The 22801-nt window shown below is 46.2% G+C and overlaps 1 protein-coding gene across 1 annotated transcript in view; it reads left to right on the top strand.

Annotated features, from left to right (window-relative positions):
* Positions 1–22801, top strand: part of MUSK (muscle associated receptor tyrosine kinase) — a 408957-nt gene that overhangs the window by 125711 nt on the left and 260445 nt on the right. Inside the window, exon 3 of the mRNA XM_063914218.1 lies at positions 3166–3317. Coding sequence (XP_063770288.1) covers positions 3166–3317 — 152 coding nt within the window. The remainder of the gene's footprint in view (positions 1–3165; positions 3318–22801) is intronic.

Genomic DNA, 22801 nt, shown 5'->3' with positions numbered 1-22801 from the left:
CGCCCTCTGGGAGTGTATCTCAGCTTAGCAGAATTGCGAACAAAAGATTAGCAGAATTGCGAATAAATAATTCTTAGCAGTTTCTGAGTAGCTTGAGACTTACTCCTACACTGCGATCACCTCAGCCCGTTTCGTTCCTGGTTTGACGTCACAAACACACCCTGCGTTCGGCCAGCCACTCCCCCGTTTCTCCAGACACTCCCGCGTTTTTCCCTGACACGCCTGCGTTTTTTAGTCAACGCCGGGAAAACGCTGAGTTGCTGCCCAGAAACGCCCCTTTCCTGTCAATCATTTACCGAACACCACTGCGACTGAAAAGCGCCGCAGACGCTACAGCAAAACAGCTAAGTTTTTAGAAAAATAACTAAGCGCATGCGCTCTGCAGTATAGCGAAAATCGGCAACGGGCGAACAACTCGGAATTACCCCCATGGTGTATTACATGCATCTCACCTAAGGAGAACAAGAGGAGCTTGAAATAAGAACCATTGATCCATATGATAATGATAAACAGTGTTCATCCATATTCATGAGCATTTTTTGTTTTGTATTTATAGACCACAAGCAATTAAAATACCATGCGTAAGAGCAGTTGGAAGCACAGACAACCTCTAATGTATCTAATGGTTTAATGGGTGCTTTTAATCAATCTCCCTGTTATTGTGATGAAGTGTAATTTTTTTGCAATATGCCATTTACAATTTGCCATTATTCCTATGACAACAGATTTTAAAATATTTTCTAACTTATATAATACACTGCTGGAACGTCATGGGAGACTCTCAAATCTTGGGTAGAATTCCCTAACACCTGGAAAACTAGACAAGTTTCCCCTGTCGCTGCCACCCACTTCCTGATCAAAGTGGTGGTCCGGGCAGCTTGTAGATATGAATCTCACTAAACCACTAGGCCCCTGCCCTTTGCTGTACAATGCCGGGAATCACAAGTTTGTGTAGCGGTTTGCTCCCCAAACTGCCAGCCTTGTTACATGACGCCCACTGAACTACCCACCCGACTGCCTCTCCCGACGGGGAAAGCAATTATATCAGCAAGCATGATATAACATAATTTCAGTAATTATTTATGAAATGTCAGTTAGAGAAGTAATATGTACTACCTTCTGAATAGATAAAGCTATAATTTTATGTGCTATGCTACATTTATTATTATTATTATTATTATTATTATTATTATTAATAATAATAATAATAATAATAATAATAGTAATAATAATAATAAATGATTTATGCACAGCACTGCATTGGAGTGTTAGGCCAGTATTAGGATAAAAGCTGAGTGCATTTGACTTCATCCTCATAGTGCATTTTAGAGGCTTTTCCTAGAATGGAAAAAAGAATTGAAATAAGTTCATCAAACAATTTTTTGGCAGTTGTCAGCACGTAGATGTGTTTCCAATGAGTTTATCTAAATTGTGCTTGCACAGGACAGCTGAGCATAACATTTTCCGTTTGCTCACCTTCTACTTGTCTAAACAGTCGCATAGAAGTGTCCATATTACTAGGAGCTGAGGGATGTGTATAAATGTAAAGAGGTCCCATCCTATTTTACCGCTTCCCTACGTGATATATACGCCGATCAAGCATCACATATGTGTTAGTGAAACTTTCCAATAATGCAGCTATCTACACAAATGAAATGAAATTAAACCTGGTACACAGAAGGGAAATTTTAAAAATGCAGTTTATTCTTTTTGTCATTTTCTTTTAATATGGGTCTTGTAACCAGCAGCGGCGGCTGCCCCTGGGTTGCAGCGCCATCCAAAGTGTGCAGGGGGAGCTGTCCAGGACATATGAACATACATGTGAAGTTGTATGTAACATATGTCCTGGCTCCCTTCCCCGGGAATCATCCGCCCCCGCAGTATGGAACACACTGTATTATTACTGCTCAGTCTGTCAATCGTCATTTAGCCGCCGCTAGACCAGGGCCGGATTAAGCCTCGTGGGTGCCCGGGGCACTTAAGACTGGGGGGGGCTAGGTTGAAGGTGGGGGATGTATATTAGATTGTGCATACCTCCCAACATGTCTCATTTCAGGAGGGACAAAATGCTCTCTACCTGGACTTCCCTCTTAATATATGATTGATGTCACCTATGTTGAACTATTTAATTGATAAGAAAGGTGTTTCAACACAGGTGTTTGCAATCATAAATTAAGAAGGAAGTCCAGGTAGAAAGCATTTTGCACATCCAGGAATGGGGCATGGTGGGAGGTATAGATGTGTTTATTAAATTTAAACGAATGCTGTATATTAGTTTTAAACTAATAGTTTAATAATGCCTGGGTACAGTTTATAGCTCCACCTAATTGAGAGACGACAATTTTATACAATTTTCTTGAAGTGGAACAAAGACAACTTAAAGAACTTTAAAATACATAGAAAAATAAAATAATTTATCTTGTCACATGCAAGACTAGCATCAGCCTCTGTACTACTTACACACTGGGATAGGACTCAGGAGGACTCTGTGTGTCTCTATCTCTAGATCCAAATTGTTGAATTGCATGAAAGTTTACACAAGACTCAGACACCCAGGCAGGGAGGAGGAGAACCTCTGATCTCTCCTCTGGTCAGAAAGCTCCATCGGTAGCTCATGAAACATGATATTCCTGTGTCTCTGACTGCACTGCACACTGTCCTGCTCGCATTCTGGCTCTCTCATTAAGAAGGAAAGCTAGTGGTATCAGTGTGCTCTGGCCGGGGGGCCCCCTGACACAGGGGGGCCCGGGTACAGTATGTCCTGCATACCGCCCCTTAATCTGGCTATGCGCTAGACTCCTGTGAAACCAGCCAATGGAAGTCCAGGGACAGGCTAAATGACTATTGACAGGCTCAGCAGTGTATTCCAAGCTGCAGCAGCTACTGATTCCCGGTGAAGGAAGCCACAACAGAGGTTACATACAACGTCACATGTATGTTCATACTGTATGTCCTGGCCAGCTTTCCCCTGCACACTTTGGATGATGCTGCAACCCAGGGGCAGCAGCCGCTGCTGGTCACAAGACCCCTATTAAAGGGGTATGTACTTTTTAAAGGTCATGAGATGGAAATAAAAATTAACCTAATTTTGTAATTGAAATCAATGCAATAACCATGCAAAACTGCTGAAAGTGTAAACCAGTATGATGAACACTGTATCTGCAGGTTGTTTGACACACGTTACAACATTCGAGAAAATGGCCAACTCCTAACCATCCTCAGCGTAGAAGAAGGTGATGATGGTGTGTACTGCTGCCTGGCTAAAAATGGAGTGGGGGATCCTGCAGAAAGCTGTGGGGCTTTGCAAGTGAAAATGAGTAAGTGTCAACGATAATAAAAATAAGCTTAGTCTGTGCCAGCAGTTGTTCAATCCTTAAAACCCAAACATCGAATCTGTCTATTTAACTGCCTCTAAAACAACCAAAAATAGACACGGCTTTACAAATCAAGCAACAAGAATGGTAATGTTTAATGAGAACGCTGTTTATCGGCATTGATGTTCATGATTTCAATATACTATAGGATTGTATTAGGAGGGCATACATATTATTATCATATTAATCAATGGATGTGTCCCAGGAGACAGAGACTCCAGCCTCTGTAGGAACTATCAAAATAGTTGTTTATTTTAAATGTTTGTTTCTAACATTTACAGTATATGGACACAATAAAATTGCATGTTTGGTATTTATTTCAGATTAATTGAATGCATTGATATGTTTTATTGTGTGTGTGTGTGTGTGTGTGTGTGTGTGTGTGTGTGTGTGTGTGTGTGTGTGTGTGTGTGTGTGTGTTTACATATTTGTTTGCACTAGGAATAACTTCTAAAAGCCATAGAATATGACATAGAATATGTGACACTGGGCCTAATTCAAAGTTGATTGCAAGACAACATTTTCCTCTAATGGGCAAAACCATGTGCAGTGCAGGGGGGGCAGATGTAACATGTGCAGAGAGAGTTAGATTTGGGTGGGGTGCGTTCAAACTGGAATCTAAATTGCAGTGCAAAATTAAAGCAGCCAGTATTTACCCTGCACAGAAACAATATAACCCACCCAAATCTAACTCTCTCTGCACATGTTATATCTCCCCAACCTGCAATGGACATGGGTTTGCCCATTAGAGGAATATGTTGTTTTGTGATCAACCTTGAATTATGCCCACTATGTCACATAGGAGCTGTGGTCCTATTCTTTCTTTGGTATTCATTTATCTACTTTGTGCATCTCTGGTAAATGAACAGACTATTTGAGCTATTTTTTTTTAAATGAATGCATTTATTCAGCTGTATGTTGCACATTCATTCTTTGTTTTGCTTGTTTATGTTTACATTTATCTAACTCAGCTGAGTTTTTTGTTAATGGTGTCTCATTAGGAATAGAGGGGGTCATTCCGAGTTGATCGCTAGCTGCATTTGTTTGCAGCACAGCGATCAGGCTAAAAAAACGGCAGTTCTGCACATGCGTATGCGGTGCAATGCGCACGCGCGACGTTGCGGGCACAACGAACGATGCAGTTTTGCACAAGGTCTAGCGATGCATTTCAGTCGCACTGGTTGCCGCAGAGTGATTGACATGAAGTGGGCGTTTCTGGGTGGCAACTGACCGTTTTCAGGGAGTGTTCGGAAAAATACAGGCGTGCCAAGGAAAATGCATGCGTGGTTGGGCGAACTCTGGGCAGGTGTGTGACGTCAAATCCGGAACTGAATAGTCTGAAGTGATCGCAAGCGCTGAGTAGGTTTTGAGCTACTCTGAAATGACACTACATTTTTTTGCAGACGCTCTGCGATACAACCGTTCGCACTTCTGCTAAGCTAAAATACACTCCCAGTGGGCGGCAGCATAGCGTTTCCACGGCGTTAAAAACTGCTAGCGAGCGATCAACTCGGAATGACCCCCAAAGTGCACTTAGTAATAGCCATATTGTTCCTCTGCAAGCTCTTCTTAATTGGTCAGAGTTTTACCCAAGCACAATAGTACGAGCAAAAAACTAATGAATGAATGTGCACTGTGCATTAGACCAGGGCCGTAACTAGGGGGGGGGGCTAGGGTGGCACGTGACCTGGGCGCAGGAGTTTTTGGGGCGCAGAGGGAGCAGGAGAATTGAAGGAAGACCCGGCAGCAGCGGTACACAAATGTCTTGGAGCTGTGCGGCTGTGAGAGGTGGATCCGCGGTCAGGCTGAGTAGAGCACCATCAGTCTGTCTGCCGCCCACCACTCACGTCCTGCTGCTCACCCCTGGCTGCCCGCCGCTCACCGCCCGCATCCTAATGCTCCCCATCCGCTGCTCACACCCGGCGGCCCGCGTCCTGCTGCTCACCACCCGCCGCTCACCGCTCGCGTCCTGATGCTCCCCACTCGCCGCTCACACCAGCCGGGGGTCACAGGAGGCAGGGTGATGACACCAGTAATACCAGTAGAGAATAATGAACAGGGTATGGTGGAGGAGGGGAATAGTAGCTCAGACAGGGAACTTTTAAAACTGGTTGGATACATATAAGCTGAAATCTCCAGCTCACAAGTGAATAGAAAGATGTTTATATTGAACCTGTCACCATGTTTAGGATATCATTGGGCTACACTCTCCCAGAAAAGGGTAAATAGCTTTGGTTTTATGCTGGGCAGCTTGCTCCATGTCCTGCTGCTCACCGCCTGCCGCTCACCCCCGGCTGTCCGCCGCTCACTGCCCGCGTCCTGATGCTCCCCACCAGCCGCTCACACCCGGCAGCCCGCGTCCTGCTGCTCACCCCCTGCCGCTCACCGCCCGCGTTCTGATGCTCCTCACCCGCCGCTCACCCCCGGCGGCCCGCCATTTTCTGCCCGTGTCCTGCAGCTAACAGCACCTGCAGCTCACCCCTGGCCACTCGCCGCTCATCGATTATTACTTCAGCTGGCGCTGCATGCCTCTATGTGTCCTCTCCTACACACTGCATTGGAAGAAGAAGATGAGGATGCAGAGGATAAACTAGTCTATATAAGAAACAAGAATTGAAGGTGAGGGGTTGTATGGGGTAGGTCAGGTGTGGCATTGGGTGGTGGGATAATTTATTGTCGCCGGCAGGTACTGGGGGATAAGGGTGTATGTGTGATAGTGGGTCCAGGGGAGAGGCAGGCCAGGGTGGGGGAGCTTTGTAGTATATGCACCGACAGTTACAGTTGGGGGTTAGTGCAGTGGCAGGTTGGAAGTAGAGGGAGTTGTGGTTTGTGTGTGGCAGCAAGTTTGGGGGTCACCTGGGGATAGGATTGGGAATTATATTTCTCTGACGTCCTAGTGGATGCTGGGTGCTCCGTAAGGACCATGGGGAATAGACGGGCTCCGCAGGAGACTGGGCACTTCTTTAAAGAAAAGATTAGGTACTACATCTGGTGTGCACTGGCTCCTCCCTCTATGCCCCTCCTCCAGACCTCAGTTAGAATCTGTGCCCGGCCTGAGCTGGATGCACTTAGTGGGCTCTCCTGAGTTCACTATACAGTAAAGTATTTGTTAGGTTTTTTATTTTCAGTGAGATCTGCTGGCAACAGACTCACTGCTACGTGGGACTTAGGGGAGAGAAGCAAACCTACCTGCTTGCAGCTAGCTTGTGCTTCTAGGCTACTGGACACCATTAGCTCCAGAGGGATCGAACACAGGGCCCGACCTCAATCGTCCGTTCCCAGAGCCGCGCCGCCGTCCCCCTTGCAGAGCCAGAAGACGGAAGAAACAGGAGAAAATCGGCGGCTGAAGACTCCGGTCTTCAATAAGGTAGCGCACAGCACTGCAGCTGTGCGCCATTGCTCCCACAGCACACCACACGCTCTGGTCACTGGTGGGTGCAGGGCGCTGGGGGGGGCGCCCTGGGCTGCAATTAGTATACCTGTTGGCACAAAAAAGCACATAATACAGTGTATAACACTGTATATGTGCAGAAACCCCCGCCATTAACGTTATAAAGAGCGGGAGAAGCCCGCCGCTGAAGGGGCGGGGCTATCTTCCTCAGCACAGCCAGCGCTATTTTCTCTTCACAGCTCTGCTGGAAAGACGCTCCCCAGGCTCTCCCCTGCAATATACACTACAGAAAGGGTAAAAAAGAGAGGGGGGGCACATAAATTTAGGCGCAAATTGTGATATAAGCAGCTATAGGGGGAAAATTCACTATGTGTATAGTGTATATCCCTCTGTTATATAGCGCTGTGGTGTGTGCTGGCATACTCTCTCTCTGTCTCCCCAAAGGACTTTGTGGGGTCCTGTCCTCAGTCAGAGCATTCCCTGTGTGTGTGTGCGGTGTGTCGGTTCGGCTGTGTCGACATGTTTGATGAGGACGCTTACGTGGAGGCAGAGCAGTTGTCGATAAGTGTGATGTCGCCCCCTGCGGGGCCGACACCTGAGTGGATGTATATGTGGAAGGTATTAACCGACAGTGTCAACTGCTTGCATAAAAGGTTCGATGACGCCGATTTGGGACAGCCGGCATCTCAGCCCGCGCCTGCCCAGGCATCTCAGAGGCCGTCAGGGGCTCAAAAACGTCCGCTACCTCAGATGGCAGACACAGATGTCGACACGGAGTCTGACTCCAGTGTCGACGAGGATGAGACAAATGTACAATCCACTAGGGCCATCCGATGCATGATTACGGCAATGAAAAATGTGTTGCACATTTCTGACATTAACCCGGTTACCACAAAAAAGGGTATTATGTTTGGGGAGAAAAAGCAGCCAGTGACTTTTCCCCCATCTGATGAGTTAAATGAATTGTGTGAAGAAGCGTGGGGTTCCCCAGATAAGAAACTAGTAATTTCTAAGCGGTTACTAATAGCGTACCCTTTCCCGCCAACGGATAGGTTACGCTGGGAGACATCCCCTAAGGTGGACAAGGCGCTCAATCGCTTATCAAAAAAGGTGGCACTGCCTTCTCAGGATACGGCCGCCTTAAAGGAGCCTGCAGATAGAAAGCAGGAGGCTATCCTGAAGTCTGTGTATACACACTCAGGTACTATACTGAGACCTGCTATTGCTTCAGCATGGATGTGTAGTGCTGCAGCAGCGTGGTCTGATTCCCTGTCTGATAACATTGATTCCCTTGACAGGGACACTATATTGATAACCATAGATCATATTAAAGACGTAGTCTTATATATGAGAGATGCACAGAGGGACATTTGCCGGCTGGCATCTAGAATTAATGCAATGTCCATTTCTGCCCGGAGAGTATTATGGACTCGGCAGTGGACAGGTGATGCTGATTCTAAAAGGCACATGGAAATTTTGCCTTATAAGGGTGAGGAATTGTTTGGGGACGGTCTTTCGGACCTCGTATCCACAGCAACAGCTGGGAAGTTGACTTTTTTACCTCAGGTTCCCTCACAGCCTAAGAAAGCACCGTATTATCAAGTACAGTCCTTTCGGCCTCAGAAAGGCAAGCGGGTTAGAGGCACGTCCTTTCTGCCCAGAGGCAGGGGTAGAGGGAAAAAGCTGCACCATACAGCCAGTTCCCAAGAACAAAAATCCTCCCCTGCTTCCACTAAGTCCACCGCATGACGCTGGGGCTCCACATGTGGAGCCAGGTGCGGTGGGGGCCCGTCTCCGGAACTTCAGCGACCAGTGGGTTCGCTCACAGGTGGATCTCTGGGTTCTACAAGTGGTATCTCAGGGATACAAGCTGGAGTTCGAGACGTCTCCCCCTCGCCGTTACCTCAGATCAGCCTTGCCAGCTACTCCCCAGGACAGGGAGGTAGTACTGGCGGCAATTCACAAGCTGTACCTCCAGCAGGTGATAATCAAAGTTCCCCTCCTTCAACAGGGACGGGGTTACTATTTCACAATATTTGTGGTACCGAAACCAGACGGTTCGGTGAGACCCATTCTAAATTTGAAATCCTTGAACACTTATATAAGGAAGTTCAAGTTCAAAATGGAATCGCTCAGGGCGGTTATTGCAAGCCTGGAAGAGGGGGATTACATGGTATCACTGGACATCAAGGATGCTTACCTACATGTCCCCATTTACCCACCTCACCAGGTATACCTCCGTTTTGTGGTACAGGACTGCCATTACCAATTACAGACGTTGCCGTTTGGTCTGTCCACGGCACCGAGGGTATTTACCAAAGTAATGGCCGAAATTATGATACTCCTTCGAAAGAAGGGAGTTATAATTATCCCGTACTTGGACGATCTCCTTATAAAGGCGAGGTCCAGGGAGCAGTTGTTGGTCGGAGTAGCACTATCTCAGGAAGTGCTACAACAGCACGGCTGGATTCTGAATATCCCAAAGTCGCAGCTGGTTCCTACGACGCGTCTGCTGTTCCTGGGTATGATTCTGGACACAGAACAGAAGAAGGTGTTTCTCCCGGAGGAGAAGGCCAAGGAGTTGTCATCTCTGGTCAGAGACCTCCTGAAACCAAAACAGGTGTCGGTGCATCACTGCACGCGAGTCCTGGGAAAGATGGTAGCTTCTTACGAGGCAATTCCATTCGGCAGGTTCCATGCAAGGATCTTTCAGTGGGATCTGTTAGACAAGTAGTCCGGATCGCATCTTCAGATGCATCGGCTGATCACCCTGTCCCAGAGGGCCAGGGTGTCTCTGCTGTGGTGGCTGCAGAGTGCTCATCTTCTCGAGGGCCGCAGATTCGGCATACAGGACTGGGTCCTGGTGACCACGGATGCAAGCCTCCGAGGTTGGGGGGCAGTCACTCAGGGAAGAAACTTCCAAGGACAATGGTCGAGTCAGGAGGCTTCCCTACACATAAATATTCTGGAACTAAGGGCCATTTACAATGCCCTAAGTCAGGCAAAACCCCTGCTTCAAAACCAGCCGGTGCTGATTCAGTCAGACAACATCACGGCAGTCGCCCATGTAAACCGACAGGGCGGCACAAGAAGCAGGATGGCGATGGCAGAAGCCACAAGGATTCTCCGATGGGCGGAAAATCACGTGATAGCACTGTCAGCAGTGTTCATTCCGGGAGTGGACAACTGGGAAGCAGACTTCCTCAGCAGGCACGACCTCCACCCGGGAGAGTGGGGACTTCATCCAGAAGTCTTCCAGCTGATTGTAAATCGTTGGGAAAGGCCACAGGTGGACATGATGGCGTCCCGCCTCAACAAAAAGCTAAAAAGATATTGCGCCAGGTCAAGGGACCCTCAGGCGATAGCTGCGGACGCTCTAGTGACACCGTGGGTGTACCAGTCGGTTTATGTTTTCCCTCCTCTTCCTCTCATACCAAAGGTACTGAGGATAATAAGAAAGAGAGGAGTAAGAACTATACTCATCGTTCCGGATTGGCCAAGAAGGACTTGGTACCCGGAACTACAAGAAATTATCTCAGAGGACCCTTGGCCTCTGCCTCTCAGACAGGACCTGCTACAGCAGGGGCCCTGTCTGTTCCAAGACTTACCGCGGCTGCGTTTGACGGCATGGCGGTTGAACGCCGGATCCTGATGGAAAAGGGCATTCCGGTTGAAGTCATTCCTACGCTGATAAAAGCTAGGAAGGATGTGACAGCAAAACATTATCACCGCATATGGCGAAAATATGTTGCTTGGTGTGAGGCTATGAAGGCCCCAACAGAAGAATTTCAGCTGGGTCGATTTCTGCACTTCCTACAGTCAGGAGTGACTATGGGCCTAAAATTGGGATCCATTAAAGTCCAGATTTCGGCCCTGTCTATTTTCTTTCAAAAAGAACTGGCTTCACTGCCTGAAGTTCAGACGTTTGTTAAGGGAGTGCTGCATATTCAGCCCCCTTTTGTGCCTCCAGTGGCACCTTGGGATCTCAACGTTGTGTTGGATTTCCTAAAATCACATTGGTTTGAGCCACTTCAGACCGTGGAGTTGAAATATCTCACGTGGAAAGTGGTCATGCTTTTGGCCTTGGCTTCAGCTAGGCGTGTGTCAGAATTGGCGGCTTTGTCATGTAAAAGCCCCTCTCTGATCTTCCATATGGACAGGGCAGAATTTAGGACTCGTCCCCAATTTCTCCCTAAGGTGGTATCAGCGTTTCATTTGAACCAACCTATTGTGGTGCCTGCGGCTACTCGGGACTTGGAGGCTTCCATGTTGCTGGATGTAGTCCGGGCCCTGAAAATCTATGTTTCCAGGACGGCTAGAGTCAGAAAAACTGACTCGCTGTTTATCCTGCATGCACCCAACAAGCTGGGTCCTCCTGCTTCTAAGCAGACTATTGCTCGCTGGATCTGTAGCACGATTCAACCTGCACATTCTGCGGCTGGACTGCCGCATCCTAAATCAGTCAAAGCCCATTCCACGAGGAAGGTGGGCTCTTCTTGGGCGGCTGCCCGAGGGGTCTCGGCTTTACAACTTTGCCGAGCTGCTACCTGGTCGGGATCAAACACGTTTGCAAAATTCTACAAGTTTGATACCCTGGCTGAGGAGGACCTTGAGTTTGCTCATTCGGTGCTGCAGAGTCATCCGCACTCTCCCGCCCGTTTGGGAGCTTTGGTATAATCCCCATGGTCCTTACGGAGTACCCAGCATCCACTAGGACGTCAGAGAAAATAAGATTTTACTCACCGGTAAATCTATTTCTCGTAGTCCGTAGTGGATGCTGGGAGCCCGTCCCAAGTGCGGAATTCTGCAATACTTGTATATAGTTATTGCTTAACTATAGGGTTTTTTGTTCTGAGCCATCAGTTTAATGAGGCTCAGTTGTTGTTCATATTGTTAACTGGGTATAGTTATCACGAGTTGTACGGTGTGATTGGTGTGGCTGGTATGAGTCTTACCCTGGATTCCAAATCCTTTCCTTGTAATGTCAGCTCTTCCGGGCACAGTTTCCCTAACTGAGGTCTGGAGGAGGGGCATAGAGGGAGGAGCCAGTGCACACCAGATGTAGTACCTAATCTTTTCTTTAAAGAAGTGCCCAGTCTCCTGCGGAGCCCGTCTATTCCCCATGGTCCTTACGGAGTACCCAGCATCCACTACGGACTACGAGAAATAGATTTACCGGTGAGTAAAATCTTATTATTTTTTCTAAATATATGATTTAGTGCGATGATTGGGGGGGGGAGGGGGAGGGGGGCAAATTGCGGCCTTGCCCCGGGTGACGAAAATCCTAGTTTCGGCACTGATTAGACAATGTTATTTCTCAGAGGGTTAGTCACAATTTAGATGTAGGTTCTTAGGCAGAACTCCTCTGCAGATATCCTCCTTAAGCCATAGAGTTTATAGGCTTTAGAAAATCAGCAGACGGAAAAAGAATATTGTGCCTATTTTGGAAAGATAATTAGTATTAAACCTACAGATAATTATGTCTGACAATAGTTATCCAGAATGTTGAAGACTATATTAAAGAATCAAACAGTCAAATAAGTAATGATAAATTATATGAAAGCTATCTACTAATCCAACGAAGACTTTTCAGAAAGAGTTTCAAATAATGCTTGATCAGGGTTTGGAAAGGGGGCCAATATCCAAGCTATTCAGGTCGCATTGCTTCCACAATAACCCCGGCAGCGGTGCGCACGTGCAGGTACCGTCCTGTGCGTGGCCCCTGAAAGCGATGTGATCCCATTGGCTGCGAATGGCTCAACCTGATTGACAGGCAGAGGCATTCACGGGTCCGGCCATGACAGAGAGTTGCGGGAGTGACGTGGGGGCGGGTCAGCAGCGTTTTCAGGGTGGCTGCATGACATCACACGCAGCCGCTCCAATGAAAAAAATGGCGTCAGACCTCCTTGCGGCAGCAAGGGGTCGACCACAGTTTTCCACAGATGGACACTCTCCAGCTTGAAATATCTAGCTGTCTATGCAAGGGCAGATAGCTCAATGAATATATTGTCTGACTGCAATGTAATTGACAAAAGCTTCCAACAGCACCCCCTACTCTGCAGTGGTATGTGCAAAGCACACTCCGCACACACACCTAGTTACGGCCGTGTTAGCTAGTATGTACAGTATATTATTTGTCGAAATATTCCAAAATCAATATAGGCAAAGCTTTATCCACCTAGAAATATTTGATTCCTTTGTAATTAGAAATAACTAACATTTACATTTTCTGATCAGAAGTTACAAAATCAGTACAGAACGTACTTCATCTATATTGATCTACTTTCCATGCTGGATTCATACTATAGTTAAATTCATGCGAATTAGTTATTTTGCACTTTAAAGCCACTGAATTAAAATGATAAAATTCACAGGAGGAATGTGTCACCTTATTACAAGTACACTACCCCATGTTGTGGAAGCAATAGAGTACATGTTACAAGTAGAGATGAGCGGGTTCGGTTCTCCGAGATCCGAACCCCCCCGAACTTCACCCATTTTACACGGTTCCGAGGCAGCCTCGGATCTTCCTGCCTTGCTCGGTTAACACGAACGCGCCCGAACGTCATCATCCCGCTGTCGGATTCTCGCGAGATTCGTATTCTATATAAAGAGCCGCGCGTCGCAGCCATTTTCAGTCGTGCATTGGAGATTGAACGGAGAGGACGTGGCTGCGTTCTCTCCCTGAAAAGCTCCATAATCTGTGCTCAGTGTGCTGCAAATATCTGTGCTCAGTGTGCTGCAAATATCTGTGCTCAGTGTGCTGAAAATATCTACGTTCTCTGCCTGAAAACGCTCTATATCTGTGCTCAGTGTGCTGCAAATATCTGTGCTCGGTGTGCTTTATTGTGGGGACTGGGGACCACCAGTATATAATTATACTTATAGTAGTACAGTACAGTAGGCCATTGCTGTATCTTGCAGCTCTGTGTCACTGCAAGTATCCATCCCATATCTGTGCAGCATTTTTGTGAGCAGTATATATAGTAGAGATGTGCACTTGAAATTTTTCGGGTTTTGGTTTTGGGTTCGGTTCCGCGGCCGTGTTTTGGGTTCGACCGCGTTTTGGCAAAACCTCACCGAATTTTTTTTGTCGGATTCGGGTGTGTTTTGGATTCGGGTGTTTTTTTCAAAAAACACTAAAAAACAGCTTAAATCATAGAATTTGGGGGTCATTTTGATCCCAAAGTATTATTAACCTCAAAAACCATAATTTCCACTCATTTTCAGTCTATTCTGAATACCTCACACCTCACAATATTATTTTTAGTCCTAAAATTTGCACCGAGGTCGCTGGATGACTAAGCTAAGCGACCCTAGTGGCCGACACAAACACCGGGCCCATCTAGGAGTGGCACTGCAGTGTCACGCAGGATGGCCCTTCCAAAAAACACTCCCCAAACAGCACATGACGCAAAGAAAAAAAGAGGCGCAATGAGGTAGCTGTGTGAGTAAGATAAGCGACCCTAGTGGCCGACACAAACACCTGGCCCATCTAGGAGTGGCACTGCAGTGTCACGCAGGATGGCCCTTCCAAAAAACACTACCCAAACAGCACATGACGCAAAGAAAAAAAGAGGCGCAATGAGGTAGCTGTGTGAGTAAGATAAGCGACCCTAGTGGCCGACACAAACACCTGGCCCATCTAGGAGTGGCACTGCAGTGTCACGCAGGATGGCCCTTCCAAAAAACACTCCCCAAACAGCACATGACGCAAAGAAAAAAAGAGGCGCAATGAGGTAGCTGTGTGAGTAAGATAAGCGACCCTAGTGGCCGACACAAACACCGGGCCCATCTAGGAGTGGCACTGCAGTGTCACGCAGGATGGCCCTTCCAAAAAACACTCCCCAAACAGCACATGACGCAAAGAAAAAAAGAGGCGCAATGAGGTAGCTGTGTGAGTAAGATAAGCGACCCTAGTGGCCGACACAAACACCGGGCCCATCTAGGAGTGGCACTGCAGTGTCACGCAGGATGGCCCTTCCAAAAAACACTCCCCAAACAGCACATGACGCAAAGAAAAAAAGAGGCGCAATGAGGTAGCTGTGTGAGTAAGATAAGCGACCCTAGTTGCCGACACAAACACCTGGCCCATCTAGGAGTGGCACTGCAGTGTCACGCAGGATGGCCCTTCCAAAAAACACTCCACAAAAAGCACATGACGCAAAGAAAAATTAAAGAAAAAAGAGGTGCAAGATGGAATTGTCCTTGGGCCCTCCCACCCACCCTTATGTTGTATAAACAGGACATGCACACTTTAACCAACCCATCATTTCACTGACAGGGTCTGCCACACGACTGTGACTGAAATGACGGGTTGGTTTGGACCCCCACCAAAAAAGAAGCAATTAATCTCTCCTTGCACAAACTGGCTCTACAGAGGCAAGATGTCCACCTCATCATCATCCTCCGATATATCACCGTGTACATCCCCCTCCTCACAGATTATCAATTCGTCCCCACTGGAATCCACCATCTCAGCTCCCTGTGTACTTTGTGGAGGCAATTGCTGCTGGTCAATGTCTCCACGGAGGAATTGATTATAATTCATTTTAATGAACATCATCTTCTCCACATTTTCTGGAAGTAACCTCGTACGCCGATTGCTGACAAGGTGAGCGGCGGCACTAAACACTCTTTCGGAGTACACACTTGTGGGAGGGCAACTTAGGTAGAATAAAGCCAGTTTGTGCAAGGGCCTCCAAATTGCCTCTTTTTCCTGCCAGTATAAGTACGGACTGTGTGACGTGCCTACTTGGATGCGGTCACTCATATAATCCTCCACCATTCTTTCAATGGGGAGAGAATCATATGCAGTGACAGTAGACGACATGTCCGTAATCGTTGACAGGTCCTTCAGTCCGGACCAGATGTCAGCATCAGCAGTCGCTCCAGACTGCCCTGCATCACCGCCAGCGGGTGGGCTCGGAATTCTGAGCCTTTTCCTCGCACCCCCAGTTGCGGGAGAATGTGAAGGAGGAGATGTTGACAGGTCGCGTTCCGCTTGACTTGACAATTTTCTCACCAGCAGGTCTTTGAACCCCAGCAGACTTGTGTCTGCCGGAAAGAGAGATCCAAGGTAGGTTTTAAATCTAGGATCGAGCACGGTGGCCAAAATGTAGTGCTCTGATTTCAACAGATTGACCACCCGTGAATCCTTGTTAAGCGAATTAAGGGCTCCATCCACAAGTCCCACATGCCTAGCGGAATCGCTCTGTGTTAGCTCCTCCTTCAATGTCTCCAGCTTCTTCTGCAAAAGCCTGATGAGGGGAATGACCTGACTCAGGCTGGCAGTGTCTGAACTGACTTCACGTGTGGCAAGTTCAAAGGGCAGCAGAACCTTGCACAACGTTGAAATCATTCTCCACTGCGCTTGAGACAGGTGCATTCCACCTCCTATATCGTGCTGAATTGTATAGGCTTGAATGGCCTTTTGCTGCTCCTCCAACCTCTGAAGCATATATAGGGTTGAATTCCACCTCGTTACCACTTCTTGCTTCTGATGATGGCAGGGCAGGTTCAGGCGTTTTTGGTGTTGCTCCAGTCTTCTGTACGTGGTGCCTGTACGCCGAAAGTGTCCCGCAATTCTTCTGGCCACCGACAGCATCTCTTGCACGCCCCTGTCGTTTTTTAAAAAATTCTGCACCACCAAATTCAAGGTATGTGCAAAACATGGGACGTGCTGGAATTTGCCCAGATTTAATGCACACACAATATTGCTGGCGTTGTCCGATGCCACAAATCCACAGGAGAGTCCAATTGGGGTAAGCCATTCCGCGATGATCTTCCTCAGTTGCCGTAAGAGGTTTTCAGCTGTGTGCATATTCTGGAAACCGGTGATACAAAGCGTAGCCTGCCTAGGAAAGAGTTGGCGTTTGCGAGATGCTGCTACTGGTGCCGCCGCTGCTGTTCTTGCGGCGGGAGTCCATACATCTACCCAGTGGGCTGTCACAGTCATATAGTCCTGACCCTGCCCTGCTCCACTTGTCCACATGTCCGTGGTTAAGTGGACATTGGGTACAGCTGCATTTTTTAGGACACTGGTGACTCTTTTTCTGAGGTCTGTGTACATTTTCGGTATCGCCTGCCTAGAGAAATGGAACCTAGATGGTATTTGGTACCGGGGACACAGTACCTCCAACAAGTCTATAGTTGGCTCTGCAGTAATGATGGATACCGGAACCACGTTTCTCACCACCCAGGATGCCAAGGCCTCAGTTATCCGCTTTGCAGCAGGATGACTGCTGTGATATTTCATCTTCCTCGCAAAGGACTGTTGGACAGTCAATTGCTTGGTGGAAGTAGTAAAAGTGGTCTTACGATTTCCCCTCTGGGATGACCATCGACTCCCAGCAGCAACAACAGCAGCGCCAGCAGCAGTAGGCGTTACACGCAAGGATGCATCGGAGGAATCCCAGGCAGGAGAGGAATCGTCAGAATTGTCAGTGACATGGCCTGCAGGACTATTGGCATTCCTGGGGAAGGAGGAAATTGACACTGAGGGAGTTGGTGGGGTGGTTTGCGTGAGCTTGGTTACAAGAGGAAGGGATTTACTGGTCAGTGGACTGCTTCCGCTGTCGCCCAAAGTTTTTGAACTTGTCACTGACTTATTATGAATGCGCTGCAGGTGACGTATAAGGGAGGATGTTCCGAGGTGGTTAACGTCCTTACCCCTACTTATTACAGCTTGACAAAGGCAACACACGGCTTGACAAATGTTGTCCGCATTTCTGTTGAAATACTTCCACACCGAAGAGCTGATTTTTTTGGTATTTTCACCAGGCATGTCAACGGCCATATTCCTCCCACGGACAACAGGTGTCTCCCCGGGTGCCTGACTTAAACAAACCACCTCACCATCAGAATCCTCCTTGTCAATTTCCTCCCCAGCGCCAGCAACACCCATATCCTCCTCATCCTGGTGTACTTCAACACTGACATCTTCAATCTGACTATCAGGAACTGGACTGCGGGTGCTCCTTCCAGCACTTGCAGGGGGCGTGCAAATGGTGGAAGGTGCATGCTCTTCACGTCCAGTGTTGGGAAGGTCAGGCATCGCAACCGACACAATTGGACTCTCCTTGTGGATTTGGGATTTCGAAGAACGCACAGTTCTTTGCGGTGCTTTTGCCAGCTTGAGTCTTTTCATTTTTCTAGCGAGAGGCTGAGTGCTTCCATCCTCATGTGAAGCTGAACCACTAGCCATGAACATAGGCCAGGGCCTCAGCCGTTCCTTGCCACTCCGTGTGGTAAATGGCATATTGGCAAGTTTACGCTTCTCCTCCGACAATTTTATTTTAGATTTTGGAGTCCTTTTTTTACTGATATTTGGTGTTTTGGATTTTACATGCTCTATACTATGACATTGGGCATCGGCCTTGGCAGACGACGTTGCTGGCATTTCATCGTCTCGGCCATGACTAGTGGCAGCAGCTTCAGCACGAGGTGGAAGTGGATCTTGATCTTTCCCTAATTTTGGAACCTCAACATTTTTGTTCTCCATATTTTAATAGGCACAACTAAAAGGCACCTCAGGTAAACAATGGAGATGGATGGATACTAGTATACTTATGGATGGGCGAGCGACTGCCGACACAGAGGTAGCTACAGCCGTGGACTACCGTACTGTGTCTGCTGCTAATATAGACTGGATGATAATGAGATGAAATCAATATATATATATATATAATATCACACTAGTACTGCAGCCGGACAGGTAGATATATTTATTATGTAATGACTGATGACGGACCTGCTGGACACTGTCAGCTCAGCAGCACCGCAGACTGCTACAGTAAGCTACTATAGTAGTATGTATAAAGAAGAAAGAAAAAAAAAAAACCACGGGTAGGTGGTATACAATTATGGATGGACGAGCGACTGCCGACACAGAGGTAGCTACAGCCGTGGACTACCGTACTGTGTCTGCTGCTAATATAGACTGGATGATAATGAGATGAAATCAATATATATATATATATAATATCACACTAGTACTGCAGCCGGACAGGTAGATATATTTATTATGTAATGACTGATGACGGACCTGCTGGACACTGTCAGCTCAGCAGCACCGCAGACTGCTACAGTAAGCTACTATAGTAGTATGTATAAAGAAGAAAGAAAAAAAAAAAACCACGGGTAGGTGGTATACAATTATGGATGGACGAGCGACTGCCGACACAGAGGTAGCTACAGCCGTGGACTACCGTACTGTGTCTGCTGCTAATATAGACTGGATGATAATGAGATGAAATCAATATATATATATATATATATATAATATCACACTAGTACTGCAGCCGGACAGGTAGATATATTTATTATGTAATGACTGATGACGGACCTGCTGGACACTGTCAGCTCAGCAGCACCGCAGACTGCTACAGTAAGCTACTATAGTAGTATGAATAAAGAAGAAAGAAAAAAAAAAAAACACGGGTAGGTGGTATACAATTATGGATGGACGAGCGACTGCCGACACAGAGGTAGCTACAGCCGTGGACTACCGTACTGTGTCTGCTGCTAATATAGACTGGATGATAATGAGATGAAATCAATATATATATATATATATATATATATATATATAATATCACTAGTACTGCAGCCGGACAGGTATATATATTTATTATGTAATGACTGATGACGGACCTGCTGGACACTGTCAGCTCAGCAGCACCGCAGACTGCTACAGTAAGCTACTATAGTAGTATGTATAAAGAAGAAGAAAGAAAAAAAAAAAACGGGTAGGTGGTATACAATATTATATATATATTATATATATATATTAAACTGGTGGTGATTATTAAACTGGTGGTCAGGTCACTGGTCACACTATCAGCAACTTGCAAGTAGTACTCCTAAGCAGACAATCACAATATATATTATACTGGTGGTCAGTGTGGTCACAATGGCAGTGTGGCACTCTGGCAGCAAAAGTGTGCACTGTACGTTATACGTACTCCTGAGTCCTGCTCTCAGACTCTAACTGCTCCCCACTGTCAGTGTCTCCCCCACAAGTCAGATATACATTATACAGTCACACTATCTCTCTATCACTTCAGCAAGTAGTAGTACTCCTCCTAATGCTCCCCAAAATTACTACTGTGTCTCTCTCTACTCTAGTCTCACTCTCTTCTCTATAAACGGAGAGGACGCCAGCCACGTCCTCTCCCTATGAATCTCAATGCACGTGTGAAAATGGCGGCGACGCGCGGCTCCTTATATAGAATCCGAGTCTCGCGATAGAATCCGAGCCTCGCGAGAATCCGACAGCGGGATGATGACGTTCGGGCGCGCTCGGGTTAACCGAGCAAGGCGGGAAGATCCGAGTCGCTCGGCCCCGTGTAAAAAAAAATGAAGTTCGGGCGGGTTCGGATTCCGAGGAACCGAACCCGCTCATCTCTAATATATAGTATTACGGTGCAGCATTTTGGTGACCCAACAGTATATAGTTGTGTACAGTAGGCCATTGCTGTATCTTGCAGCTCTGTGTCACTGCAAGTATCCATTCCATATCTGTGCAGCATTTTTGTGAGCAGTATATATAGTATTACAGTGCAGCATTTTGGTGACCCAACAGTATATAGTTGTGTACAGTAGGCCATTGCTGTATCTTGCAGCTCTTTGTCACTGCAAGTATCCATTCCATATCTGTGCAGCATTTTTGTGAGCAGTATATATAGTATTACAGTGCAGCATTTTGGTGACCCAACAGTATATAGTTGTGTACAGTAGGCCATTGCTGTATCTTGCAGCTCTGTGTCACTGCAAGTATCCATCCATTCCATTTTCTTCCAGTGATTTGTACCAATAATACCATTGATTAGAACAAATAATTCCAGTGATTTTGTCATTTTTTTCCACTGATTTGGACCAATAATACCATTGATTAGAACGAATAATTCCAGTGATTTTGTCATTTTCTTCCAGTGATATGGACCAATAATACCATTGATTAGAACGAATAATTCCAGTGATTTTGTCATTTTCTTACAGTGATTTGGACCAATAATACCATTGATTAGAACGAATAATTCCAGTGATTTTGTCATTTTCTTACAGTGATTTGGACCAATAATACCATTGATTAGAACGAATAATTCCAGTGATTTTGTCATTTTCTTACAGTGATTTGGACCAATAATACCATTGATTAGAACGAATAATTCCAGTGATTTTGTCATTTTCTTACAGTGATTTGGACCAATAATACCATTGATTAGAACGAATAATTCCAGTGATTTTGTCATTTTCTTCCAGTGATTTGGACCAATAATACCATTTATTAGAACGAATAATTCCAGTGATTTTGTCATTTTCTTACAGTGATTTGGACCAATAATACCATTGATTAGAACGAATAATTCCAGTGATTTTGTCATTTTCTTCCAGTGATTTGGACCAATAATACCATTTATTAGAACAAATAATCCCTGTGATATTGAGGTGTTTGTGTCGCTTAGCTTAGCCATTCAGCGGCCACAGTGCACCTCTTTTTCTCTTTTCTTTGCATCATGTGCTGTTTGGGGACAATTTTTTTAAGTGCCATCCTGTCTGACACTGCAGAGCCACTCCTAGATGGGACAGGTGTTTGTGCCGCCCTCTTGGGTCGCTTTGCTTAGTCATCCAGCGACCTCGGTGCAAATTTTAGGACTAAAAATAGTATTGTGAGGTGTTCAGAATAGACTGGAAATGAGTGGAAATTGTGGTTATTGAGGTTAATAATACTATAGGATCAAAATGACCTCCAAATTCTATGATTTAAGCTGTTTTTGAGGGGTATTTGAAAAAAAACACCCGAATCCAAAACACACCCGAATTCGACAAAAAAATTTCAGGGAGGTTTTGCCAAAACGCGTCCGAATCCAAAGCACGGCCGCGGAACCGAATCCAAAACGAAAACAATTTCCGGTGCACATCTCTAGTTACAAGTAATGGTGAAGGTCAATCTTCATGGTGATATACTTTTCACTAGAGGTGTGCACAGACCCTCGTGTTTTGTTTTTAGTTCTACAGTAATTCATCATTGTGTTTTAGTTTTGGAAAAATCAAAAAGTGGTTTGATTTGGATTCAGTTTTAGATTCGATAAAACAGTTTTAAATTTTTGCAATCTAAAACCCTAAATTTGGATTTCAAAGTCAAAACCGCGGGAAGATCCTAACTGGAACTTGGTTCAGATCGGATCTCCTAAGGAGATCCAGACGTGGTTTTGGTTCGGTTCGAATCCACAAACTTTGTGTGGATTTGGATTTCTGTAGAACTGAACCGCACAGCTCTACAGTACTTCTCACTAATACTTGATCAAATATACATGTAACAATTTGCAATCAAACAAATTATCAGTATCTATTTAGAATAGTTGCTATTATTAGGCTGTTTCAACTGTTCTAAGTTTATTCTATATTTCACTTTAGTTTTAATATGTTAATAAGTGTTATGTTTTATTTAGTTACTTTTAAATACCTCGATTTGGTTGAGATGATCCCTGAACATCTATGCATGTCAGACGTATCTCCGCTTGTGAAACGTGTAAGGTTACAGAAGGGAGAGTGCTGTTAGTGCTGAATCTTTGTTTCAGTCATTTGCCTTCTTGGTTTGTATTATACGTTTTTAATTAATTGTGGACACACTGATTTAAGTATATTTCTCTGATGTCCTAGTGGATGCTGGGAACTCCGTAAGGACCATGGGGAATAGCGGGCTCCGAAGGAGGCTTGGCACTCTAGAAAGATTTATGACTACCTGGTGTGCACTGGCTCCTCCCACTATGACCCTCCTCCAAGCCTCAGTTAGATTTTGTGCCCGGCCGAGGTTGGATGCACACTAGGGGCTCTCCTGAGCCCTTAGAAAGAAAGTATAGATTTAGGTTTTTTTTATTTTCAGTGAGACCTGCTGGCAACAGGCTCACTGCAGCGAGGGACTAAGGGGAGAAGAAGCGAACTCGCCTGCTTGCAGCCGGATTGGGCTTCTTAGGCTACTGGACACCATTAGCTCCAGAGGGATCGACCGCAGGCCCAGTCCTTAGTGTTC

This window comes from Pseudophryne corroboree, chromosome 1 (genome assembly GCF_028390025.1).
Source record: "Pseudophryne corroboree isolate aPseCor3 chromosome 1, aPseCor3.hap2, whole genome shotgun sequence".
Taxonomy (NCBI): domain Eukaryota; kingdom Metazoa; phylum Chordata; class Amphibia; order Anura; family Myobatrachidae; genus Pseudophryne; species Pseudophryne corroboree.
This window is presented reverse-complemented; position numbering and strand designations above follow the sequence as displayed.